Source organism: Carlito syrichta, unplaced genomic scaffold, assembly GCF_000164805.1.
Source record: "Carlito syrichta isolate Samal-C Ts95f unplaced genomic scaffold, Tarsius_syrichta-2.0.1 Scaffold310050, whole genome shotgun sequence".
Lineage (NCBI taxonomy): Eukaryota > Metazoa > Chordata > Mammalia > Primates > Tarsiidae > Carlito > Carlito syrichta.
Genome location: NW_007254146.1, coordinates 1,065,010 through 1,092,715, shown reverse-complemented (window position 1 = coordinate 1,092,715; position 27,706 = coordinate 1,065,010). Strand labels below are relative to the sequence as shown.

General features: G+C 46.2%; 1 protein-coding gene across 1 annotated transcript in view; it reads left to right on the top strand.

The window, feature by feature from the left end:
* The window catches only part of PLXNA2 (plexin A2), a 193,618-nt gene that overhangs the window by 131,132 nt on the left and 34,780 nt on the right, over nucleotides 1-27,706 (top strand). Inside the window, exons 10-12 of the mRNA XM_008068310.2 lie at nucleotides 752-848; nucleotides 3,732-3,922; nucleotides 24,045-24,196. Of these exons, the coding sequence (XP_008066501.2) occupies nucleotides 752-848; nucleotides 3,732-3,922; nucleotides 24,045-24,196 (440 nt within the window). The remainder of the gene's footprint in view (nucleotides 1-751; nucleotides 849-3,731; nucleotides 3,923-24,044; nucleotides 24,197-27,706) is intronic.

Sequence of the window (27,706 nt, the reverse complement as noted above, 5' to 3'; positions counted from 1 at the left end):
TGAGGGAGAAAGCAGACTCTTGGCCACAACTTGAAGCCTTTCATGTTAGGGCTGACCAGACCTATGCCCAGAAAGTTGTGGGTGCGTTTCCATAGTGAACTGTTGACCAAAGTACAGCTCATGTGCAGAGGGCTACCACAGAACCTGGCCAACGGAGTTCTCGATGATCATTATGCACATGCTCTGCTCCAGCCACTGTGGGGATTGCAGTGTAGTAAGAGGACATTGGCTCTGCCCCTGGAAACATATGGACTTTCTAGAGAGATTGGACTCGCTTATGAAAAGATGCACAGCAAACCCAGAGAAGTGCTGGTTAAAGACAGAAGCAGCAACACCGGGGGACAGAGAGTTTGGGGGAGGGCTGGCAGGGTTGTTGGAGAGGACACCAGGGAAGGTAGGTCTGAGCTGGACTAGAAGAATAAGACCCATTAAAGGGATGGCAATTGTAGGGAGAGGGTTGTATTCCCTGTAAGATGTGAACTCAACACAGACACAGAGAGGGACTTTAGCAGATATGTTTAGAACAGGTGTATTCAAAGACTTCTGTAGGAGACCAATAGAGGAGAAAGTTGGGAGAATATGTTTGAATCAGATTACAGAAGGCAGTGAATGTCAAGCTAGGGGATTTGGGCAGGATCCTGTTGGCATTAGCGTGGGAGTCAGGGAAAGGGCATCATGAAGATAATTTGAGCAGCACTCAGGGTTCCCCTGCATCCCTGACCCTCTCCACCCCTCCCTCTCCCCCCCATAGTACCAGTATGATGGGATGGATATCAGCAACCTAGCCGTGGACTTTGCCGTGGTGTGGAATGGCAATTTCATCATTGACAACCCCCAGGACCTGAAAGGTAAGCGGCTACTTCCGGGTAGAAGTTTGATCTTTTCATGACCCCAGGAAAGACTGGGGCTGGAGGGATCAGAGCCAGCGGGCCACTGTGCCATGAATAATACACTCCCTCTGTTAGCGGAACTCTTCAGAGGATCCTAAAGCAACATTTGGAGCCATCAAAGGAGTCCTGTTGGGAGCCCTGTTTTATTACAACCAGAGCATCCGCCGGGCGGCTGCGGCTCGTCCACGTTATTCTTTGGCTCCTGCAGGCTTTGAAGTGTCTATGGAACCTGACCTAGAGAACAGCAGGCAGGAACATCCTGCCAGTTTCCCTGGAAATGGAGATATTGTTTCCAATCAGGCTCTTGTTCCCTTGTCCTTGGCCCTGGTCACGATCACTGCACAAAGAAGGTTTTTAAGGCTACTCTCCTGGTACCAGGGTGGGTAGGAGGGACCAGCTTGCAGACCTCAAGCTCACATCTGGAGCAGAGAAGCTCAGGAGGGGAAGCTGGCTGAAGCAGGAGGGAAGATTTCATGAGGGTGACCTCTATTCATCGTCTTATAAACTCATGTTGAGCTCCTTGAATGTGCCAGTAGGCCTGACCCTCAATGAAGCAAATACCAAGATTCTACCCAGCTCTCAAAAAAGATAAAAGTAACTCCAATTTGATGAGAACTTACAATAGATAGACACTCACTAAGTAATTTATTAGAGGTTATTTTTCTTAATCATCACAACAACTCTGAAGAGTATTACTATTTTTATTCTCATTTTATAGATGAGGAAGGAACCGGAAACTGAGACCCAAAGAGGTTAAGAAATAGGCCAAGAGTCAGATAGTAAGCACCAGGATTTGAACCAAGACCGTCTAATTTCTGAGCTCACAAGCTTAACTATATCACTATAAGGATTTGCTGCTCAGGCCACTGTGAGATTTAAACTCCCTTCCCACCACACTACATCTCTATCCCCTCCCCTCACATGAACCACATGCCTCACCACATTTCAAGTAGCTAGAGTTGTCACAAGCCTCTGCTTCCCCCTGAGAGGTAACCCGGTGGACATGGGATAAGAAGCAAGGCCACAATAACGTCTGCAAGTATTTCAGCATCTATGGGGCTGAAACTCCCTGTCCCAGATGCTGCCATTAAAATCGATGCTAGAATGAGAGAAAGAAACTGAGCCAGGGAGAATTTTTTTTTTTTTCCTATTTCCCTTCATAGCCAGGCCAAATGTTCTCACTGCTGAGAGATAGGAGACACTTTGCCTGCTGGGGATCTGGGCTTAGATCCCAGAGGTTGCCTTTGCACCTGGAACTCAGAGAACAGCCACATCCAAGCTGTCACATCAGAACTCTATTTGTGACTCTCACAGCGCTGAAGAAGCTCCATGAGTGCATAGGCAGCAATGTCTTCACATTTGTATCCCCCCAGAGCCTGGGTATCACTGGAGGCGGCACATTGGCCTTGAGTGGAGAGGACCACAGTGTTTAAAGACTCGGGTTCTAGAATCCAGCAGAGCAGAGTTCAACTGCTGGCTCTTTCACCTACAATTGTGTGAAGTCAGGCTAATGACTGCTCCTGTTTACACCCAGTCTCCTTATCTGTAAAATGAAGGGAAGGAAACCCACTTCTCAAGGTCAGTGTGAGGATGAAATGGGCTCTTAAATATGGACCACTTGGTACATATTTGTAAATGCAGTGTGTACTTGTTCATGTTAAGATTCCCATTTCCTGCCCTCCTCCTTCAGAAGCCATAACCTAAGGATATGGCCCTGCAGCTGGGACCAAGGGATGCTGGACAGAGGAACAGGATGAGGAACTATAAAAGAATTTTTTAAATTACCCCTTCCCTGGGGCATTTACCTGACCCCCAGCAGAGGCACACCTCCTGGTGCTGATATGTGCTTGATCAGAAGAGTTGAAAAATGACTCTGAGTGTTTTGCTTCTGGAGGGTTCTACTTGGGAATCTGAGTAGAAAACCCCATAAAAGACAGCTCCACTGACTGACTGGTTATACTAGGACTTTTAAGTCCATAGGAAACCAATGACAGGGTTTGCAGACCCCAAATGTGACCTATTAAGTAGCCAATGTGTATTCCATGGGGACATAGTCTCCATCTACAAGGGTTATGAACAGGACTATGTTACCCTCTTTTTTTTCTTATCAGCAATGCCTCCCCCACTACTAGCCACCTGGTCTTTCTTTAAACTCAAGCTGACTCCTCACCCAGACCCATGTCATTTCCAGTGTGCCAGGCGTGATTTCTCTCTTCTCAGGATCTACCATCTAGTAGCATAATAAGTTGAAGTTTTAGGATTCCATTTTGGGGCACTAACCATAGTAAGCTCCAAGAGCCATCACATCTCTGTCTGAGCTTCCATTTTACCTGAACTGGGGAAATTAGCTTTTATCTCTTGCAATGAGGACCATATATGAGAGCGTGAGAAAAAGACGTCAGCATAAGAATGTAGTGTGAGTTCAGAGAAGAGATAATAAGCATGTATAGGGCATCAGATATATTACAGTCCATGTACTAAGCACTTAATATATAGCACCTTATTCAAACCTCACCCCCCCCACCAAAAAGCAATAATTCTCTCCATGTTAGAGATTAGGTAAGCGAGGTTCAAAGAGGTTAAATACTTTGTCACATTGCTGGGAAGTAGTGAAGCCACAATTAAAGTTCTGATCTGATTCAATCTAGAGCCAGAACTCTTAAGAGCCCTTAAGTAACTGCTAAGAAGCTCAATTTATTAATTCCCTATCAGTCATTCTTGCAAAGATAATGATGATCATTGGTGCCGTCCGTGGTGGGAGACGGTTTCTAGCGCGCCTGCAAGAAGAGGGTCGCAAGCAGCTCTCTCCAGCCCCATATGTGACTGCCTCTTTCTTTGCAGTCCATCTCTACAAGTGTGCAGCCCAACGGGAGAGCTGTGGCCTCTGCCTTAAGGCCGACCGGAAGTTCGAGTGCGGCTGGTGCAGCGGTGAGCGCAGGTGCACACTTCAACAGCACTGTACCAGCCCCTCCAGCCCCTGGCTTGACTGGTCCAGCCACAATGTCAAGTGCTCCAATCCCCAAATCACTGAGGTAAGTTCCCCTAGTTCCCAGAGCAAGAAGGGACATCCAGGAGTCGACCACAGAACAGCAGGAGAGGAATACAAGCTAAACCTTTGTGGACAAATTCCTGATGTAGAGTGAGTTTAATGTGAGGGTGTAAAAAACTTCTCCTGTGTCTCGATGACTCTTTCCAGGCATAAGTCACAAGTGTGCGGAAGTGCGTCCTCATGCCTGTGCATGAATGTTCTAGCACGTTGGTGTGCACGTGCACACGACAAGGGAAGCAGAGCCAGCCCAGTCTCCCTGCCAGCCTGGCTGAGCCAGGTGAGGATGAGAAATTGGCTCCATGGTGGGTGAATATTTCAGAAAACAGATTTTGCTTTTCTCAGCAGAAATGTGATTTTAGGAGCTGCAATTTGCTCAGAGTTGCAAAGCTGAAAACGGAAGAAGAAAGTAAAGGCAGGCACTACATTAGCTATCGTGCCATTTCCCAGGATTTGCCCTCTGTCTCAGTTTGCTCGTACATTTTAACAGAAAGAAATAGGAAATTAATTATCCTGAAAAGAAAATGTTTCCAAAATAGCAAATTGCAAAGGAAGATGAATAGAGGATATGAATGAAAATGCAGTTACTGGGGTTTTGAATGGCCTGGGAGAGGAGTAGCTGTACTTAACTTTGGTTGCGTTCTGTTTTCCCTCTTCACAGCTTCCTATTCAACAGCTGTCACTCATGCTTTGAAACTAATTGCACATTTCTGATGGTGACTAGGAGGAATAAAGGCTCGGCAGGTAGCCCTGTGGTCTGCACATTTAAGAAAGCAGGAAAGGGCTGCTCCTTTTCTGCCTCTTCCCTGAGCTGATGCACAGTCCCTCTCCCTGCTGCATGTTCCCTACTAGCCAAAGAAGGCAACTCTGCTTCTTACTTATGTCATAGGATATTGGAAAACTTCTAGAGCATCCCTATGATCATATTGAAGCTTCAGGTCTGTTTTTGAAAGAAACCCTCAAGATTGAATGGGTACTGTTAACCTTCAGATGGGTTATTTGAAGAGGTAGCAAATACGAATTTAATGTGTTTGGCAGTTACATTTAATCCGCACAGCAACCATGGGAAGTAAGTATTCCCACTTCCACTGTAGAGATAAGAATATGAGGCTCAGAGAGATTGAGTGACATGCCCAACCTCACACACCTGAAAGTGGTAGAGCCAGTATGTGTGCTCACCTTTATTTAATTATAAAAACGTTTTAAAATTCTCTACAGTTTTCCCAAATAACCCAACAAGAAGTGGTGCTTCCCTTTCCCTAACGTCCAGACCTGTCCTAGCAGGTATAGACCAGATAGATATGACCCATCCACATGGTGACATAGCTCAGGGAATGTACAGTGCAATCTGTGACTAGATAGCTGTGACCAGATATGGCCAGACAGATGTGACCCACCCACATGGTATCCCAAAGATAGTGTGAATACTGTCTGTGGGAGAGTGTTTACTGCATCTAGGCCCTCATTCACCTGCATAGGAAGATGTTATGAAAGTGTAGACACCGGCCTTCAAAGACAGGGCTACTGCAATTCCATTTTTTTTTTTTTAACTGGAATCTCACTCTGTCACCCAGGCCGGAGTGCAGTGACACACTCATGGCCACCCCAGCTCAACTGCTGGGCTCCAGCGATCCTTCCAGCTCAGCCTTCCAAGTAGCCAGAACTACAGGCATGCACTACCATGCCCGGCTAATTTTTTGATATATTGTAGAGACGAGGTCTCACCAAGTTGCCTGGGCTGGTCTCGAACCTGCGGGTTCAGGCAATCCACTCCCCTTGGCCTCCCAAAGTGCTGGGATTACAGGCTGAGCCACCAAGCCCAACCCCCATTTTATTCTTGACTGTGGCCACTGACAGTGCCTCCTAACTTTGTCCCATGTCTTTATGTCTCTGGAAGAGAATGTCTGTAGTGGCTGTTGGCTGTGCCCCAGTGTCTGCCCTCAGACAGCTAGCTTCCTGAGCTGCTCAGGGCTCCGTGCCTTCTCCCAGATTCTAGTGATTTCTGGCCACTGCGGGCCGGAGAACTTACACCGTTCTGTAATTCTTCTTGCTGCTGCAGTTGTCAGTCTCTTCATCTGTGAGCACCTGTGGTATGGGGGAGCTTAAATTAGGCAGGGATTTGCTTCCTCGGCACCTCCTGCCTCTACCAGCCTCAGCGGCTGCATCTGCTCCCCAGCCAGACCCCTTCCCAGCCCCAAGGCGATCTCCTCACTGACAAACCTCTGCCTCAGCCATCCCTGCTCACTGACCGGGGACTGACAGGCTGCTCTGTTCACAGAGGACACCCAAGCTACACAAGGCTAATTAACCCCCTGAGGTAATTAGGCTGTAATTGATTTTCCCAGTGAACATATCAGCAGGAATCGGAGGCCCCAATCTCCTGCTGGTGTTTTTCAAGGCGAGGCTATTGAGAAATGAGAGTGTCTTTGGGGAGAGACAAATCTATGCTGTGTCCCAAGCCACTCAGGGGACATCATTCTGGATAGGACATGGGAGAAGGAGTATCCAGGCCTGGAATGTTTTATTCACTATTTTCTGGACTATTTTCTTTCCTTTGGCATCTCCTACCTCTACCTGATCCTCCTCTCCCTATAAAAATCACTTTCTCTTACTTTAACTTCTCATTTTTAAAATAATTTTAGACTTGTAAAAAGGTACAAAAATAGTACAAAGAACTTTCATATACGCTTCACCCAGATTTTCCATAGTTAACATCTTACATAACCATAGTATAATTATCAAAATTAGAAAATTAGCATTGATACAATGACACCATCTAATATACATGTCTTATTATCATTTTACCAATTGTCCCACTGATGTCCTTTTTCCAGTACAAGATCCAGTCCAGGATCCCATGTGACATTCCATTGTCATGTCTCCTTAGTCCTTTAATCCCCAGTCTTTTTTTGTCTCTCATGACCTTGATACTATTGAAGAGAACAGGATACTTATTTTGTAGAATGTTCCTCAATTTGCACTTGTCTAATGCTTCCTCATGATTAAATTCAGGTTATATATTTTTGGCAAGGAGTACTTTAAAAATGTGCATTACATGTCAAAAGGGCACAGGAGGCAATTTAAAGGGGATTCCAAAGGCCAAACCTGGGCAATTTGAGCAGGAACATAAAAATGATTGTCGTGGACTTTATCAATAGAATAAGAATCCATGGTCCATATTGATATCAAGAAATAAACAAACAAACAAGTGAAAAAATAATGAGGGAGAGGGAAAGCTCCTCTTTACACTAGAATTCCAACTAACAAATGGAGAAGGGATTATGGAAATAGAAATCACCATTTGGCAAAGCACTCCGTAATAAGTGTTTCAGGCAAAGAATGATCAATGGATACTAAAATTAGTAGATGAAAGTAAGATGAGAAACAGATATTTACATAGCTTTAAGAGAGCCTTCCCATAAGTAACTTATTATAATAAGAACAGTAGTAACTGGGCAGTGAAGAAACATGGTAGATCTCACCTCAACCAACTGATCAAAATAAATAAAACCAGGAGTGGGAAAAAATCAGCCTTGTGGGTAAGTGTTACTGTGACTCCTGCCCCAGATATGTCTTAAAGCTATCAGACTTGATTCAGTTGTTTGTTGGCCTGTGCCTTTTAATAGAATGCTCCAAGAAGGGCACAGCCTCACTTCTATGGCGTTTTTGGCAAGAATGTGTACTTTGTTAAAAGTAACCTTTAAGGAGACACAACTCATTGTCTTTACTTCAGCTTTCTTGGCTAATCCCTGAACACTGGCATGGATCTTTTTTCTAAACCTCTGAATCATCTGAATTCTATGAGCTCACATCCTCTTATGCATACCTCCTTGTCTCTGGCCCTTATCCTCAGAATGTGTACCTTCCTAGGTGCAGCCACCTGGTGCAGGAAACATAAGCCACTTATTACAGACATCCTTCTTGAGGGGTGGAAAGAGAAGGATTCTGCAATGGCCTGTGATGGCTGCTGGGGCTGGCAGAATTTCCAGTCCTGGAAATAGGTGTGAGTGGGAATAGGTGCTGTCCTACCTGGGAGCAGAGAAACAAATGAAACGACCTCAAAGGAGTTCTACTTTAGGAAAAGGGGTAGGCACACAGGTGGTTAGATAAACAGCTGTGTTCTTCCTTAACCCTTCCTTACCCCTATCGTCTCCATGGCAACCAAGTTCACCCCTAGAGACCCATCTCTTATGGCAGCTTCATGTAGGACAAGTTGTACAGATGATTGAATTTCTCAGTTTGCATAAACTTCAGGTTAGGACCCCCTCAGGACTCACCGTCTGCTTCTTCTCAGCTGGCATGTGGTGTGATAATGATGCTGTCCCCCATGGGAGGCATCCCAGGCTGCTCCCATTTCCAGCTGTCATTCTGGGCATCTATAGACATGTCACCTGTTCAACTCTAGGAACGGAAGACATACAGAGGACTAGAAAGCCCATGAGATGCCTGACCTGCCATGTGTTGGTTCTCCCCAGCCTGTTCTTCAGTACCTCCTGGGACCTCAAAGACCAGGATGTTAAGAGCCACCCACTGGAAAGCAAGGCCCAGAGAAAACATTTCCTAAGAAGTATGAGTGAGCAGGATCCAGCAGAAAGGGAAAGGAGACTGAATATGTTCTCAGGAAAATAAACACAGGGAGGATAAAGGGTCTTTGGCACTAACATAACAGAAATCTTCACTCAAATGAGCGCACCAGTTTTGTAGGGCAGCCATGACAAAGTACCACAAACAAGGAGGTTTAAATAGCCTGAACGTATTTTCTCAAAGTTCTGGAGGCAAGAAGTCCAAGATCAAGGAGTCAGCATCATGGTTTCCTTCTAAGGGCCATGAGGGAGAATCTATTCTTGGCTTCTCTGCTATTTTCTGGTAGTTTCTGGCTTCTTTGGCTTGGTAGAAGCATCAACTTGACAATGCCTTCATGTTCACAGGTCATTCTAACTGTATGTCTGTCGCTCCAATCTTTTTAGTAAGGACTTAACCATATTGGATTAGTGTCCCACCATAATCACCTTATTTTTAATGTAATTAACTCTGTACAGACCGTCTCTTCGAAGAAAGTCACATTTTGAAGTACTGGGACTTAGGGCTTCAGCATATGAATTTGGGAGAGGGGATAAAATTAAATGCATAAGAGTGAGAATTCTGAGCGAGGGGAGGATGCCACAGTTCCCAATAAATTATTTCATTCATTAAATTAATATCTAACTAGTGACTATTGTATGCCATGCACTATGCTAGGCTTGGAAGTTGTCACATGAGTCCTGGATGAGGAGGCAGGGGGATGCAGCCTCTTCCAGTGTCACCCAAGCCTGTCCTTGGACATTGGTCACCTGGAAGAGGACAGAAACTGCCTGCCTTGCAGTCCACTCTACTTCTTCCAAAGAGTCTACGACAGACTTCTTATCAACACCCTTTGCCATTGTCTTCTGCATAGAAGGAAAACTGCAGCAGAGACATAGGTCACCACAGCTAATGAGGACACTGATCGCAGGCCAGGGACATGAGCAGACGAGCCAACATTCTAATTTTGGGAGTTTTCATAATGATTGCTTTTCTTTTTTTTAATTTTTTATTTTAAATATGTGGGGTACAATTCAGGGTTAAGTATACAAATGTTCATTATACAGGTGCCCTTGTTGATAAGGTGTGCCCCCTCCACCCCTGGCAGTTTCCCGCTACTGCCAGTCCCTTTCTTATAGTATTATGATAGTTGTTCAAGGTCCACTTATGAGTGAGAATATGTGATACTTCGTTTTGTTTCTGTAATAGATCACTCAGTATTATGGCCTCTAAATCCATCCAAGTTCATAATTTTGCAAAGTTCATAATTTTGTTCTTCTTTATGGCTTGTAATAGTCCATCATGTATATGTACCACATTTTTTTTCCAGTCCTCTTTCAATGGGCAGCACAGTTGGTTCCATGTTTTTGCTATTGTAAATTATATTGCAATAAACATGTGTGTGCAGGTATCTTTTTCATAGAGTGATTTGAGTTCCTCTGGGTATATTCCCAGTAGAGGGATTGCAGGGTCGTATGGGAGGTTAATTTTTAGAACTTTTAGGAATTGCTGTTTTCCACAGAGGCTGTACTAGTTTACACTTCCACCAACAGTGTTGAACTGTTCCCTTTTTATTGCATCCTCCACAGCATCTGTTGTTTTTTGAGTTATCAGTGATGGCCATCCTGACTGGAGCTAGGTGGTATCTCAGTGTGGTTTTAATTTGCATTTCTTTGATGACTAGTGAGGCTGAGCGCTTTTTCATGTATCTGTTGGCTGCTCCTATGTCTTCTTTTGAGAAATGTCCACTCATATCTTTTGCCTACTTTGTAATGGGGCTGTTTGTTTTTTTCCTTTCAGCACATTTGAGTTCCTCGTAGACCCTAGATGTTAGTCCTTTGTCAGATAAACAGTTGGCAAGTATTTTTTTCCCTGTCTGTGGGATGTCTCCCTGCTCTCTCAATGGTTTCTTTGGCTTTGCAGAAGCTTGTCAGTTTGATGAGGTCCCACTTGTCTCTTATGGCATGGGCACTTGGGGTTTTGATCAAGAATTGGTTGCCAGTTCTCATTTCCATTAGGAGGTTTCCTGCATTTTCTAAGGTTCTTATAGTTTGAGGTTTTACATTTAGGTCTTTGATCTATTTAGAGTTGATTTTTGTGTATGGTGATAGGTAGGTGTCTTGTTTTAACCTTATGCATGTGGTCAACCAGTTTTCCCAGCACCATGTACTGAATAGGTTCTCCTCTCCCCAGTAGTTGGTGGTGGAGGTTTTGTCGAAGATGAGTTAGTTGAGAAATTGAGGTTTTGTTTCTGGAATCTCTATCTTGTTCCCAGGTCTAAATGCCTGTTCTTGTACCAATACCAGGCTGCTTTGATTATTGTAGCTTTATAATAAAGCTTAAAGTCTGGGAGCATGATGCCTCCTGCTTGATTTTTTTTTTCCTGAGGATTGTTATGGCTATTCGTGGTTGTTAATGTTTCCATATGAATTCCTGTATTGTCGTTTTCAGGCCTGAGAAGAATGCAGCTTTTCTTTAACAACTTTACTTTGTGCCGGGCTCTGTGCATTCTGCATTCCTACTCCTCCAAACAACCCTATAAGATGACTATTGCTATCTTCACTGAAGAGTTGGAGAAACTGTGCTTAGGGTAGTTAAGAATTTGTCCATTGTCACACATCTGGTTAGTGGTAGAGCAGAGATTGAATGTAGAAGGTAAACTCCCACCCCACACCATGCTACCTTTCTTGGTCAGTGGGATGGAGGGGTATTCTTTGGCGATGCATTTTCTCCCCTCACCCCACCCTTCCATGTATGAAAAATGTCTATGTCCAGGATCAGAATCATCTTGGATGCCAAGAGATGCCAGACAAGCTGCTAACTGGCTACCCTTCCTATTGAGGCTTAACATAAACGTCACCTAACTGTCCTCCTAAACATAGTTAGGTCCACACTTATTTCTATAAGGTGGGGGGAACATTAAGAAGGGAATTTGGAGGTATATTTGAGCTTGGACACTTCTTGCCTGTCAGAGGTAAATGTTAACATAACTCTTACACCCAAATATTTCTTAAAGCTATCAGATTTAATTTGGTTGTTTTGTTGGCTGTGCCACCAGTGGGATGGCACTTAAGTTCAAATGAAGGTTGTATTCCCTAGCCTGGCAGATCTGACCTCACAAGCATCTCAGCGAGCCCAGAGGATGGGACTCAGGTGGTACATACCTGCAGGCAAGAACTGAGACTAAGGTGAAGCAAAGGCAAAACAGTCTCTATGGAGGGGACGAGTCCCCAGAGCTTGTGTCCTCAGAATGTGACCAGGAACCCCCACCCTTAAGATATGAAAGACTGGGCAGCTTGGCGAGACCTCATCTCTACAATAAAATCAAAAAAGTTAGCCAGGCGTGGTAATGCATGCCTGTAATTCCAGCTACTTGGAAGGCTGAGACGGAAGAATCACCGGAGCCCAGCGGGTCAAGGCTGCGGTGGCCGGGAGCGGCCACTGCACTCCAGTCTGTGTGACAGAGTGAGACTCCAACTCAAAAAAAAAAAAAAAAAAAGATATGAAAGAATGCTTCTGCATGTTCCTGAAGCCACCTGGCACAGTGCCCAGTAAGGCCACCCTGATACCAGGCAGTGGAAGGTGTTACATTTACAGTTGTCTCTCTACTACAATGTAGCTTTTACTTTATGAATTTTTCAACCTTGGTAACTTCTCCAACACCTCCCTAGTCCATGCTTAGGGAATATAAATTCTATTTAACATGATCTTACATACATGTAACTGGGCAAGAAAATCAATTGTTGAAAACTGTGTACACTGCCCTCCAAAACCAAACTCAGGCAAATTTTGATTCCTTAATAGTCTGAGATGATCCATCATTCCTGCTGGCTCCTGCTCTCCATTTACCCAAATAATTTTAAGTAGATTGTTTTTGCTGGATTCGCTCAGATGCAAACACATTTGTGAAATTGGAGAGCTGGGACATTTACAAGTATTTATCCGCAAGGCTGCACCAAATCTCTGCAGGAAAGGCCAAAAGTCACCTGCCCAGGGCCAGAGTGACTCACTGCAAAAGTTCTCCACAAATAAATAAATAAGTCAGCCAGCTTTCCTGAGAAACAAGCCGGCACTCTGATCTCTCGTTCATTTATTTGCAGGCCTCATTAATATAACATCACTGCAACAAACAGCTAACGGGGGATGGTGTCAGGATGAATAATGGAGTTACTCTGCTGAGATAACAATTAGGTTTTGAATGTACTATCAGCTAAGACAGAGCCAGCAAGGATTCATGCCAGGCAGGAGAGCTGGCACCGCCAATGCCATAGATTCCTACAGAGCTCGTCAGCTGGGCTCCAGTCTAGCGTGAAGAGTGCACATGCATGCACACATATACATACATACCAAGTTGGAAAAGAATGTGACAATTTGCTTTCTTGGACCCAACATCCAGGTGCCTTTGGAAGCCAGGATGGAATGGAAACTTGCAGGCACAAAATTGGTATTGCTGCCATCTAAATTCTGGAAGTTACTAAGGAACAGGAAAAGAGTGAGAGGATGAGGAAGGAAAGGATATGCTATCTATGCACCCTCGACTTGTCCTCACTGGCTGGTCCTGATTAGGGGGCTTCTTGGGGCAGGACCCTCCTGACACCCCAATCTCAGATACAAAAACTTTTAATACAGAGCATGCCCACCCACTGGGGTTGCTGATGGGTCTGAGTCCATCCGAGAGTGGCTTCTCTGCAGGGCTCTAACATTTGTCTCGCCTGTCTTCTCTTACAAACCTAGCAGTGGGAACAGACCACCTGCTGGAGACCATGGCGAGAACTGCAGAGACCCATCAGAGAGGCAACCAGCACCGTGCTGGGCAGTGTCCGCACCAGCCACCTCCGCTCCACAAATCAGCCTGTCTGCCCCTGCCCTGAGTCCCCACCAAGAGCAATACCCATCAGCTCCACCTGCATAGGATGCCTGTAAAAACAAAACTACTTTTCCTTTGGACCTGAGCTAGCCCAGCTTGCACCTGAATTTCTTAATCATAAAATAGTCATGAGAAAAATCATAGCTAGCATTCACTAGATGCCTATCTTGCACTTAGCACTGCACTTAGCACCTCACATATGTCATCTCATTAAAACCTCATGACAACTTTTGTGAAATAGACCTTATAATCCTCATTAGGCCCATTTTACAGATGAAGAGAGTGAGGTACTATGAGGTGTAACTCTCATGAAGTTGCATTGCTAGTAAGTTTTAGAACTAGGATCAAACCCTCAGCTACTTGACTCTGGAGCCACCACATTTGACCAGTTTCCTGTCCTTCATCTCTTTCCTGAGCTCAGATAGACAAATAGAACTGTCAATCCACAGAGCCAGAGGAGAGAAAGGAGCTGGCACCAAGCTCTTCTGCAAGACCTCTGCAAAGATGGAAAGAAAACTGGTAGTCCTCACTCCCTGCATTGCCTGGGGAGACTGGGCATGCACAGGGAGAGATGACCAAGGGGCATGGCCAAGAGGGGCGTGTGGACACTCACTGGGGCAGGGGCAGTGAGGAGGGAGGATGGATGCTGAGAAGTCCAGAGAGCCAGAGAGAGCAGGAATAAAGGCAGTGACCAGCAAAGCCAACTGCAGAGCTCCTTGGAAAGCAGCAAGATATGGCCTTCACCATGGGAAAGGGGCTGAGGTGTCTAAGCAGAGGGAACTGAGGAGCAGACTTGGGTGTGAGTGTTTAGGGTTGGTGACCTAGGCCAGGATCTCTCTCCTGGGACAATCCTGAGTGGAGGCAAAAGTAGGGGTTAGATAGATCTGGCTGGGTTCTGCAAACACTGTGGAACCTTAACCTCTCTGGGATACTATTCCCCATCTGAAAAATGGGAGTAGTAATAACACCCTGTAGCTTGTGTTGAGCCCTAAATGGTATAAGATATGTCAAGCCCCTGGCATAATTCCTGACTCATTATAGGCGTTCAACACATGAAAACATGGTAGCTGTCATTCCCAGAATCTCTGATAACCTAGAGGCAATGCCCTGCTTCTGGCTTCTCTCCCACCAACTCTATCAGCCAGGAACTAGAACCAGAGAAGACCGGGTCTCTAGGATAGCAGCTGGGTTTTGGGAAGCTACTACCAAGCTTTTCCCCCACCCCCAGCCCCTACTCTGAAGGTGGCCCCAACTCTGCTCCTCCCAAGGATCTGCCTGAGTCTGAACCCAGGAATGGGCCCACCCGAGCACTTGCTCCCCAGGCTGCCAAGAATTTGGGCCTTCCAGTGCCTCCCAGTCTGCTCCCCGGTGCAACCCTTTGCATCTCCCCAGCTGTAATTAATCGGCTGCATCTGCTCTCGCCCTTGGGCGGCTTTGTGGCACAGTTCCCTCCGAACTGTTCAATTAGTGGCTGCAAGAATGAGGGCGGGTGCACCATCACAGAGGCTGCTTTCCAGGTCACGGCACCCACGGTGGAAAACAAACATGACAGAGTCTGGCAGGAATACAGATATGGCTGAGGTGCCCCAGTGCTCACTAGGGCCCAGGTGGGCTGAGCTGCTGTCAAGGTGGGGGTCTGAGCAGGTGGAAAAGTGACTCCCTAAACCAGAGGTTCCCAAAAGCTTTGAGAGGGCCTCGACAGAAGATAGGAATAGCCCAATTAGTCCCCTACCATCAGCAGTGCCGTGCCCCATGCATTTAGGCCTGCTCCCACATACTGCTGGCCTAATTTTCCTGGCTTAAGATGGGCATATCAAGAAATACACAGCCAGGACTTGTACTAGCTGCCTTTATACTCGGGCATGATCAGTGACTACTTCTGCAGCAGGGTTTAGGACTGCTAGCAGAGGCCCTCTACCCTAAAGTGTTTCCCATATTTTCCTCCTGAATTCTGCAAACAATAGACACACTTTTTTTTTCTATATCCAGTCAATATGTCAGTACCCATAAGGCAAAGTAATGACACAACTGAAAGTCCTATTAAGATATAAACACAGCTATGCTAAGGGAGGAGAGAACAGCAGAGTGAAAGGCACCTAAACTGGGGGAAGACACCAAATGTTTACCCTTCGCTGGGTTTTGCCAAGGGCCAGCCTGGCTAATGGCATGTGTGACAAGCGAGGAAAGTCATCTTCACAGGCCCTCCTTACTGACATCGATCAGTCAGGCTTCTGCTTAAGCCATAAGCCCAGTATGGGTCACTACACTCTCAGAGGGTGCATAGAAATCCAAGGGTCAATCAGCCGGGCGTGGTAGCGCATGCCTGTAATTCCGGCTACTTGGAAGGCTGAGACGGAAGGATCGCCGGAGCCCAGCAGGTCGAGGCTGTGGTGGCCGGGAGCGGCCACTGCACTCCAGTCTGGGCAACAGAGTGAGACTCCAACTGAAAAAAAAAAAAAAAAGAAATCCAAGGGTCCAGAGAAAAGTGTCCAAACCAATCAAAGGGTTTAGAAAACAAGATCTTCAGAGAAAAGGCTGGAAGAATTGCAGAGGCAAAAGCCAGGGGTGACTTAATTGCTGTCTTCAGAATCTGAAAGATGTTTGATGAGGAGTCCTCCATTCGATGAGGGATCAAACCAAAAATTGGCTTAAATTAAAGCAAGGGAGACAGCAGGAAGAACTTAATGATCCCAGTGTTAAAATACATCACTTCCAAGCAACATTTAGGCACCTCCAGTCATCATTACAGAACACAGTTTGTTCTAATATCTGGTTGAGAACAGTGTTTCCTAGTAACAGAGAACTGGGGATATTTATTGACAGATGCTGTGTTCTAGACAGTGCAATGAGTGCTATTTTGCTAAGAAAGGTGAGGCAGTCCCTGTCTCAAGTCCCTGTCTTACTAAGAAAATGAGCAGTGGCAGTGCAGTATGGTGATTGTGGTTTGGAGTATTCATAAAGGACAGTGGATGCATGGGTGAAGGGGCTACTAAATCACCCCAGGGAGTCAGGAAAGACTTCGCTAAGGAGGCATCTTTTGAACAGAGCCTTGGGGACAGGTAGGCATTTGACCTATTTGACCAGCAGAAGGAAGAGCATGTCAAATGCATAGAGGCTCTACTCCCTATAGCTGTGGAGGCCCTCAGCTCTCCCAGTGAGCACGTGTACAATCATGCATTGCTTAACAATGGAGACACCTTCTGAGAAATGCATTATTAGATGATTGCACCATTGTGCAAACTCATAGAGTACACTAACACAAACCTAGACAGAACAGCCTACTGCACACCTGGGCTGTATGGTATAGCCTATTGCTCCTAGGTTACAAACCTGTACAGAATGTTACTGTATAGAATACTGTAGGCAATGGCAACACAATGATAAGTACTTTTGAATTTAAACATAGAAAAGATACAATAAAGACCGGGCTCGGTGGCTCAGTCTGTAATCCCAGTACTTTGGGAGGCCGGGGTGAGTGGATTGCCTGAGCAAGCGGGTCCGAGACACACCTGGGCGACTTGGTGAGACCTCATCTCTGCCACAAATCAAAAGAAAAAGAAAAAGAAAAGGTACAGTAAAAATACAATATAAAAGATTTTAAGTGGCACAACTGTATAGAACACTTACCATGAAGGGAACTTTCAGGACTAGAAATTGCTCTGGGTGATTCGATGATTGAGGGGTGAGTGAATGTGAATGCCTAGGACATTACTGTACCCTACTGTAGACTTTTATTAACACTGTGCTCTTAGGCCACACTAAATTTATTTTTACAGTTTTTTTCTTTGTTCAACTATAAATTAACCTTAATAACTGTAACTTTTTTATTTTATGAACTTTTAAACCTTTTTTAGTTTTTTTTACTCTTATGGTAACACATAGCTTAAACAGACACACTATATAGCTATGCAAAATATTTTTTCTTCATGCCCTAATTCTATAAGTTTTTTTCTATTTTTAAATTTTATACAAACATCTTTTTAATTTTCAAACTCTTTTGTTAAGATCTAAGACACAAACACACAAATTAGACCTACACAAGGTCAGGCTTATCCATATCACTGTCTTCCACCTCCACATCTTATCCCACTGGAAGGTCTTCAAGGAGCAGTAACGCACATGAAGCTGCCATCTCCTGTGATAACCATGCCTTCTTCTGGAATACCTCCTGAAGGAACTGCCTAAGGCTCTTTAACAGTTAACTTTTCTTTTTTAATAAGTAGAGGGAATGTACTATAAAATAATGATAAAGAGTATAGTAAATACATAAACCAATACCATAGTTGTTTATCATTATAACCAAATATTATGTATGGTACATAATTGTATGTGCTAGACTTTTATACAGCTGGCAGCACAATAGGTTTGTTCACACTAGCATCATCACACATGTGAATAATGCAGTGCACTGTGACCTTACCGTCACTATGGTGCCACTCAGCAATAGGAATTTTTCAGTTCCATTATAATCTTAGGGACCACCGTCATATACGTGGTCAGTTGTGATCAAAATGTTGTTATGCAACGCATGACTGTGGGGCATTAGAGGGCTGAGCCAGAACTCTGGGGAGCCTCAAGTTCAGAGGCAGGTAGAGAAGGGACACACAAGTGGTGTCAGCACAAAAAGCAGGGTACAGCCTCGGTAACCCCTTCACCCCAATCCAGCAACAGCAGTACTCCTGAGGGGCTCTTCTCTCCCCAGCCCCTACTTCTCACTCTTACTTTAGAGGCCCATGGAGGAAAATTTAGGTAGATTTCCAGTCCATAGTGTACTTTGTGGTAAAAAGCATAGAACTGGAATTGGTTAATATCTAAAGATCTTCCCGGCTGATTTAACAGGTGTTCACCTCCCTTCCCCCCTCTCCACACCCCCGTCTCTCACACACACACACACACACACACACACACACACACACACCAAACGTTAAATCATTTGTTTCCATGGGTGTCTCATTCAGAAATACTTCCCTGAAATAATTCATTGAGTTCATTGTGAAACGCTGCACCTACCCCATAATGGTTAGTAGCCAGGGGAAAAAGAAATGGCCTGAGGGAGGGACGAAAGAAAGCAAACCATTTTAAGCAGGGTCAGTGTCCTTCCAAATTTATTTTGGGTGAAAGGGTGGTGTCTGGCTCAGAATGTGTTTCTGTGCAGGACCTAGAACCCACCAAAGCCAAGGCCATGCCCTAGTGTCACCATCACTCCTTGTCCAAATTCCAGCAATGGGCATTTTCCCATCAGCCCATGAGCAGCTCTTTCTATCCCAGGTCACCTTGGCTCAGTTATGAGCTCCCTGATCCATCAATTGTCCTTCCAGATCTATAGGAAGGTTTCCACCAACTCTAATCTTACCAACTCCAACATCCCATGTTTTTGTTATCTAGGAAGGCGTAGGTGGAGGGAAACTTAGAGAAGGAAATTACCAATTATCGATACCTACCATCTAAACCAGCATTCTAAGACTATCCAAATGTTATCTCACTCAATCTTCACATCATCCCTGTGAGGCAAGCATTATTATCTGTTTTCAGATGAAGACAATGAGATTCAAGGTCACATAGCTTATGAATGTCAGAGCTAGTATTTAAATTCAGATCCTCTTCCTGCTGCCAGACACTACCCTAGCATCAAATGGTCTCTCTTGCCAGCCCCAAAGCAACCAGCAGCACAAGGGTCTTCTGAAACTGACCAAGGCATGTGGACCTACCTAATATCCCCGCCATATTTTGATTTCCTTTCTGTCAGTGGGGGACTCTCTATGACTTCACACTGTCCTCTCACCCTCACCTCTGTGGGAGATTAGCTTTCCCTCCCCAAAGCCATTCAGTTCTTTCCAGATCTGGAAGAACTCTGTTGGAGTTCTGAAAGCAGTCGCTGGGGAATCAGCCAACTTGCCCCTGTATAGACCTGCATAGAAAGGCCAGACTTGGCTCCCAGGAGACCCAACTCTCTGGAATTCAGTCCTAGGTGCCCTGAAATCTAAAGCTGCTTTTAAGAGTGAGGCCTGGAGGCAGTCTTCAAGGGGGCTTGGGACCCTGCAGCTGCCTGGTTTGAGGTGGTATCCTGCAGGATCCTGTTCACTCCCCTCTGGAGAAGAAATTCTTTCCCTCCAAGTCTCCCCTCTTTGGTCTTTCCCAGAATACTTGGTCATGAAGAGAAATGCAGAATGCCAGGTCCTTGCTACCTCAGGCCACCACTCAGGCGGCATGACCCTTAGACTGATTCTCAGCACCTGGAAGGACTCAGGCGTCAGGGACTGTCTTCTACAGGATCCCTCCCTCTGTTCCTTTGCACTCTGTACACAGACCTCCACTTTGGCTTGCTCTGGTTTTTCTGCTGCGGGAGAGCAAATAACAGGACCAAAAGCACAGAAATTTTTATTTATTTATTTATTTATTTTTGAGAGTCAGAGTTTCACTCTGTCGCCCAGGCTGGAGTGCAGTGTCATGCTCACAGCCACCGCAGCCTCAACCTGCTGGGCTCAGGCAATCCTTCTGCCTCAGCCTTTCAAGTGGCTGGAACCACAGGTGCATACCACCATAAATTTTCATAGAGCATTGTGTTGAAAGGAGGTGCAGGTATCTGGGTAGGATACGGAGGACATACGTAGAATGGAAGACGTGGCTGAAGAGGTAAAAGAGGTCAGAACCTGGAGAACCACAAATGCCAGGCCAGCCTTAGAAATTAGAGACTTCAGCTGGGTTCGGTGGCTCACCTGTAATCCCACGCCTTTGGGAGGCTGAGGTGAGTGGATTGCCTGAGCCCGCAGGTTCGAGACCCGCCTGGGCAACTAGGCGAGACCTCATCTCTACAATAAATCAAAAAATCAGCCGGGCGTGGTAGCGCACGCCTGTAGTTCCAGCTACTTGGAAGGCTGAGGTGGAAGGATCGCCAGAGTTCAGCAGGTGAGGCTGTGGTGGCCGGGAGCAGCCACTGCACTCCAGTCTGGGCGACAGAGTGAGACTCCAACTCAAAAAAAAGAAAAAGAAATTAGAGGCTTTGCCTTGGCAGTGTTCAGAGGCACAGAAGGTTTTAGAATAGGTGATTAAGAGCCTGGTTAACCCTGGAAGCTATGAGGAAGTGAGATTTACATGGAGACCCTTGCAGTTAATGTGTAGATGATGGAGCCCTGCTGAACACCTACTCTGGAACATGCAGACTCAAGACACACCTGAGAGTGAGAACCAATAGGGCCCCAGTGACCTTCCTTTCTACATGTGGTAGGTGAGAGAAAGGAAATAGTTGAAGATATGTGCAAAATTCTTGGCTGGGTGCACAGTGATTCCATTAACGCTGAAAGAGAAACTGGGAGGGTCATCGGGTTGAGGGTGGAAGGAGGAAACATGGAGAGCTCATCTGAAGACATGGTGAAATTTGAGATGCCTTAGGGACATCTGTGAAGAAGTGGAAATGCCCAGTAGCGATTTGATATATGGCCGCAGAACCCAGAAGAGAGGCCTGAGCCAACTATACAGATTTTGAAGTCATCAGTAATGGAGGCCTTGGGAATCCACTTGCAAATCAAATAATCACCACCTCCTCCATGTTTTGGAAATCCAGACTTTGGCATGTCAGTTTTGCTTTCAGCAGGGAAGGTGTAATCTGTGACACTTGTAAACCCTAGGGCATCTTAGTTGCCTCATTGTCTCCTAAACTCCCTTACCATCCACCCTAGGTGCTGGTGGCATAGTACCTGGCATGGAAAGAAGACTGCCATGAAGACCCTGCCTTCCCTAAGCCTGTGGAACTGGCTAAATAACCCACAAGGACACCAAATCTCCTGGTTTTGATTCCTGCAGCTGTTAGCTAGAATAATTCATCTCTTTGGCTTGTATTTCACACCAAGGGTATAACACTTGCTAATAATTTACCCCAAAAAAGAAAGAAAAAACACCTAGGTCTTCCTTCTCTAAACTGTCTAAGCAAACTTATGCTTCTGAGCACCTCTCTGCTAACAAATGGACGCTACAATACTCCAGTGTCTGTGAGAGTGTGTCTGCCACCAATCCTGTCATGTTGGAAGGAAAGCACTCCAATGACTTGCCAGCAGGAGGAAGTTACCCCGTGGAACCTGGCAACACCACTGAGTATCCACAAGGCAGTCTCCACATGCTACCTGCAAGACAGAAATATTTTAGGCTTTCCAGAAATATTTCATTTCACAGTTTTTTTTGAAAGGTTGTAATTAACTGCAGGGAGCAAAAAAAGATTTTTTAAATATAAATAAACATGAGGGAGGGAGAGAGAACAAATTCCTGCTGTTTTGTCAGTTCCTTTGGGTAGGTGGGTTCGTGCCATCCAGGTGGCTGGAGGAAGAGCTGGAGGGGCTGGTGAAGTTCTTTCCAAATGAATCCAAAAAGAACCAGGAGCTAACACATTCTCTCCTACTGATACTCTCCTGCAGGGAGCTGGGAGCAGCCCCTTCTCTGTTTCTCATTAACAAGGGTCCATCTCCCAGAGCCCAGGAGTCCCCAGTCCCTGAGGGAACTGCACCAGGGGAGAGAGGAACAGCCAGGATGTGTTACTGTTGGCTATTTTTAGAGTTCAGCCACAGAAGAGCTCTGGGGGCTACTGATTCCTCAGGCCAGCCTTTTCCTCTCCAAGTTGTCCTTCCTTCCTCCATCCTCACCCCAACACAGAGAGTTGCCTCTGAGCCCCCTTGACTATATCTCCCTTGATTCATTTCTTGTGCTTGTTTATTTTTATTCATTTTTATTTATAATTTTATTCTCAGAAGAAAGAGTCAGAACCACAGACAAAGTGACTTGGGTAAAATGAGTACCCAAATAAGAATGTCCAGAGCCTGGTTGGCATGGAGGAGAGGAGGCAGTACCAACTTTAGCCTGCAGAAGAGGATAGAAGGTCAGGAGGTCTGGCTCTACAGCAAGTCCTGGCTCTACAGCCAGCTTACTGAGCACCCAAGAGTGTGAAGAGCATATTGTCTGGGCAGTGAGGGAAGGGAGGCAGGAGGCCTGTCCTGGTCCTCATGCCCACCATCATCTTTTCTCTACTCACCATCACTTCAGGGTTTATGACTGAGTTGGTAAGAGAACTCATGGTGTCCACATCACAGGAAAGGAGTGGTACACCTGTGGGGGAGAGGGGAGGTAAGAAGGGTCTCTAGAGCCTTTGACAGCATTTTTACTTATATCTGTCTGTCGTCTCTGCCCTGGGGCATACTGACTTTGCCACCCCACCCGACACTCCACCAGCACATACAAAGTCAAGGGAAGACTGTCTAGAAGTGTCCAAGGACATAGGGGCTACAGAGACCCCATCTGGAAGATTCTGGTAGACTCAATCTTGATCAAGTCCCCTTCCCTCCTCCCTCCTTCTTCCATCTTGCTTTTCATATAGTGTAGTAAAAAGAACACTGGACCTTTTTTTTTTACAGCTGTGTGTACAAGTTCCTTGAGGCCTTGCACACATCCCTGACTTCTTTGAGTCCCATTCTTCTTGCTAAAAAATAAAGATCTTAGAATTAAATACCCCAAGACCCCTTCCAGTTCTGAAATTCTATGTTCCTTTGCTGTCGAGGATTAAGTTCTCTTTTAATTTTTTCCTACTTCCTCAAAGTGTGAACTTATTCACTGGGATCTGTTGGACCAAAAAAACCAAAAAACAAAAAACTGCATTTTTCCAAAAGAGGAGTTTTTGCCTCAGGAGACCCTCCTGATTCTGCTGTTCCTTTTCCTGTTGGGTCAAAGCCAAGTGTGATAGTCAGCATTTGGTGACTGAATTAAGGAATGAATCAATAAATGATCCTTGCTAACAGAAAGTCAGCAAAGAGTCAGAAAACCCTAAAGTTGTTTCTCCTTGGTCCTAACATGTATCACAGGATTTTTTTGCAGAACAATGTCAAACACACTTTCCGCCTTTGATCCTTCCGCCTGCAGCCAAACCTAATCTCTACTCCTCTGAGCTCCCACAGCTCTTCCTCTGTATTTATCTTATCCCTATGTACCCTGAATCAGTGTTATTCATGAGTCTCCTTTATCTCATCCTCCCTCCGTGACTCTACGTTCCTTGAGGGCAAATTTCCTGTCACATTCATCACTGTGTCCCCTACAGGGTCCAGCACACAGGAGTAACAACAATAACACTGTCACAATTACAGAGCCCTCTGATTTCCAAAATGTTCCCAAGGACTCCCTCTATTCGGCACTCTCAAGTTCCCTGCAAGGTTGATCAAGATTATTATACCCCCTTCACAAGGGAGAAGAACTAAAACTCAGATTACACACCTGATCATCATAGGCAACTAGTGAACCAGTGCAGTGTCTCAGACAATGGTTTTCTGCCAGGCTGGTGTATAGTGTCACAATCACAGCTCACTGTGCCTCTACCACCTAGGCTCAGATGATCCTCCCTTTTTGGGCACCCAAGTAGCTGGGAATACAGGCACATGTCACCTTGCCTAGATAATTTATTTTCAATAATTTTTTTAAAATAAGTGAATTAATGAATAAATGAGTGACTTAAAGATCCAAGGAAGTCGTATAAAACAGAACCTTAGATAAGCTAGCCAGGATAAGATAAAAATGGAGAAAATACACTCAGTTCACCCAGATATCCCAGATATCCATCAAAGTCCTTAAACCTCCCTGGGGGAGGAGAAAGGCACTGCTGTTTCTGTCCCTGTGGCCAGCCATGTTTGCTAATCTCAATTCCTTCCTGCAGATTTTGACGGTGTCCGGACCGCCTGAAGGAGGGACTCGAGTGACCATCCATGGTGTGAACCTGGGTCTGGATTTCTCTGAGATCGCCCACCACGTGCAGGTGGCTGGGGTGCCCTGCACACCCCTTCCAGGGGAATACATCATCGCTGAGCAGTGAGTCTGCCCTGGCTGGTCCTTTTCCCATGGGAGCTTCAGGGTAGAGACCCTCCCTCTCCCTTCTCTAGGACTTTTCTAGGATTCATCTTCCATCACCTCCTCTTCCCATGGACCTGCCCCAGAAGCCTTCCCTCTCTCCCCCATCTCCACCCTCGGAGGTTCTTATTCTGCTTGATTCCCTCTCCCTTGTCTCCTCCAGCATCAGGGCTGTGGCACTGACACTGCCCCTCGTTCAGTCTTTGCTTACCCACTGGCATGACTGAGCCAGTTTCCTGACAAACTCAGACTCCTCCTAGTCTCTGGCCCCACCCCTGATGGCCCCCATTGGAATGCATCCCGCACGGTGGGCTGTGGGCAACAATTTGTTTGGTGCGTGGGGCTGTGACAGCAGCTTAATCCGAGCAGGGCCTCTGCCGGAGCAAATTCATTTATTTCACTAAGGGAAATGTCAGCTGGAAATTAGAAAATAGGCATGTAGTGGCGGACAGGCGAACGGGACTCCGGGAGTGACATATGTTCCAATTTGGGGTGTTCATTTGGCAGTGGCAGCCACTGTGGAGTTGGTGAGCAGGCGGTGGGCACAAAGCTGGGGACGGGAGGGTGGAAGGAAGGATGCTGCCCCTCCAAAAAAGAAAGGAGGGGAGCCGCCAGATCATTCTGCATGATTTGTCCTGTAAAGTTCGGTCAAGCTGTTCTGATTCCACTGAGAACACCACTCTGCATGGGAGACTAAGAGCTTGACCAAAAGCATGACTTTGGGGAAGGGGGTTCCCTCCCTTAGTCCCACCCCTCGACAGCCTCAGCTCCTCCTCACTGACCTCCCCAGAGCCAGCCCTGAGCATCAACCACAAAGGTGATATCACTTTATCTTCTATCAGCATTTTTCAATTAAGGGAGCACTTTCTCACCCACTAGCCCATTTTTAATTGGTGAGGACCCTGAGAGGTAAATATTGTTATCTCCATCTTGCAAAGCAGGAGGAAGCAAAAGACTCAGAGAAGTGAAATGACTTTTCCCAGTTCACTCAGGATATAAGGGGCCAAGGCAGTATTAGGTCTTGAGTCTCCTGACTCCTAGGCAGGGGCTCTTTCTCTTCCATAGCAGAGATGGGACAAGACTCCTGGACAGGAGTGGCCTGAAAATTCCATGACTCATCAGTGTGTGATAGCTTTGAGGCTTTGATTCTGGCTTGGCCCAGAAAAGGGTCAGGGTCAGAAGGGATGAATTCCCAGACTCTGGGGGTTGTGTGATGCCTTCTGGCCACAGCCAGGAAGAAGAAAGAGCTGGCCTGATCCCTCAGCTCCTTCTGGTCTGATCTTTCACTGACAACCTTATACCTGCAAGGAATGAGTCTTGGAGGAAAGGATGACTGGGCAGGAAGTAGATAAGGGAGGGGTGAGGGAAATGACATAAGTAGTACCCTGAGCCAAGGAGTGGGTGAAAGCTTTCAGGGCAGGAGCCAGGACAGCCTGCAGGGGTCCTCAGGGCCAGGTGGGCTCTACAGAGCCCAGTGCCCTGCCAGACCAGGCTATGAATTCAGTCACACTGGACCCTAGATTCACCTTGGCCTCAAGAACCTGTCTTGGGCCTCTGGACACAGACCTGTCTCCAACTTGGTGAGGTGCCACGGGCTGGGGTGGGGATGGGAGGTCAAGTTTTTGACTGAGGAGTGCAAATCCTCAGTGCAGCTGGCCCTCCAAATCCCATGAGCTTTGGAATTTAAACCACGTTTTAGCCCTGGCTTCTCTACTGACCAGTCCCAAGACCTCAGCAAGCTGTTCAGTCTCTGACTTCACCAGCCTGTTGTTGCCATACAAATGTGAGGAATTCTAGTTCTGGATATGAAATTAAATGGACTGCACTTAACCTTAACCCAGGGTCATGGGGGAAAAAGTACCCAGAGAAGCCAGAAGTGAGAATGTTCAAGGAGCCTGGGAAGGTGACTGGACTCCACAGGTTCCCGCCGGGGCTTATGGTCACCCTAGAAAACTACCACCTCCTCAGACACGGGACAGGCAGGAGGCAGAGTGCATATTCCGTGCCTCACTGAATGCAGTCCTGGCTTCCAGCTGGGCCAGACTCATTACCACTCTCGAGGTTTCAGAGTTTGTTAACATCATTAAAGCCTCCATCCCGGGCAGTGAGCAGCAGGCACAATCGTTACAGATGTCTGTGAGAGATGAATTTGGCTAAACGGGCCCAGTGCAGAGTCCCAGGCGCGGGCAGGATTTGCGGGCGCGGTAATGATTCACCATATGCTTGTGCCGTGCCATCTATCACTCAGCAATTAGGTTAATGTTGGTTAAAGGGCCCCGCTTAGTCCTGCAATCAGCACCCCACAGGTCTGTGGAGGGCTGCATGATTCAGTCACAGTTTTCTGGGCGATGGGATGCAGGTTGAGGCTAGAGTTCAGCTCCCTCAGGACAGGGACTCTGCATGGGACCGATGTCCCCTCAGATTCTCAGACCCTTCCCTCTCATCTGCTGCACCTGTGCACTCAGCCATGATCGGATGGATGTTAGACACTTGTGCCCCTGACCTTTACTGCCTATGTAAATCTATGGGAGGTGGTGTCGGGGGAGGGCACCAGGCTGGGTGCCAGGAGACTGGAGGTGAAGGCTTAACTCAGCTATGACCTAGGTGACCTTGAGCAAGTCACTTTGCTCCCTGTTCCTCAAATGTCTCATCTGGAAAATAGGTATATAAGAATAGATGGTCTCTATATCATGTTAGTGATCCTTAGGATGTCTGAAGCAGTAAACTATATGTCTTATGGAATCTATGACTCCACCATTAGAAAGTTTATCATGGCACTAAAATGTCTCCAGAAGCCCCCTGCTGACCAAGAGGAGTCAAGCTATCAAATGTTGAAGCTGAGGTCAGGCTTGGTGGCTCATGCCCCTAACACCAGCACTTTGAGTGGCCAAGGTGAGAGGAATGCTTGAGCCAAGGAGTTCAAGAGCAGCCTGGGCAACATGGTGAGATCTTGTCTCTACAAAAAAAATTAAATAGTAGCCAGGCGTGGTGGCATGTGCCTATAGTCCCAGCTACTCAAGAGGCCAAGGTGGAAGGATTGCCTGAGTCCAGATGGTTGAGGCTGCAGTAAGCTGTGATCATGCCACTGCACTACAGCCTGGGTGACAGAGAGACATTCCAACTCAAAAAAAAAAAGTTGAAACTGGACGATAGTTTGGTCCAAATTCTCATTTTACAAGGAGAAAATTTAGGTATCTCCAGCTATTGTCTCCTTATAACACACAGGGAGTCCAGAGCTACCAGGTGCACAGGGAGGGGACAGGGAAGACAGGAGGCTCCAGATATCAGGTCACAGAAACCTTGCTGACTTGCAAAGCCTAGTAGAGGAGGTGGTACACACACATACCACAACCAAGAAGATAGAGACGGACAGGTGGTTAGCTCTCAGAGCTTGAGGAATCTAGCTGGGTCTTCCCATCAGCCCCAACCAACAATCTCGCGTCTATTATTGCTGTCACGTTCATACTAGCC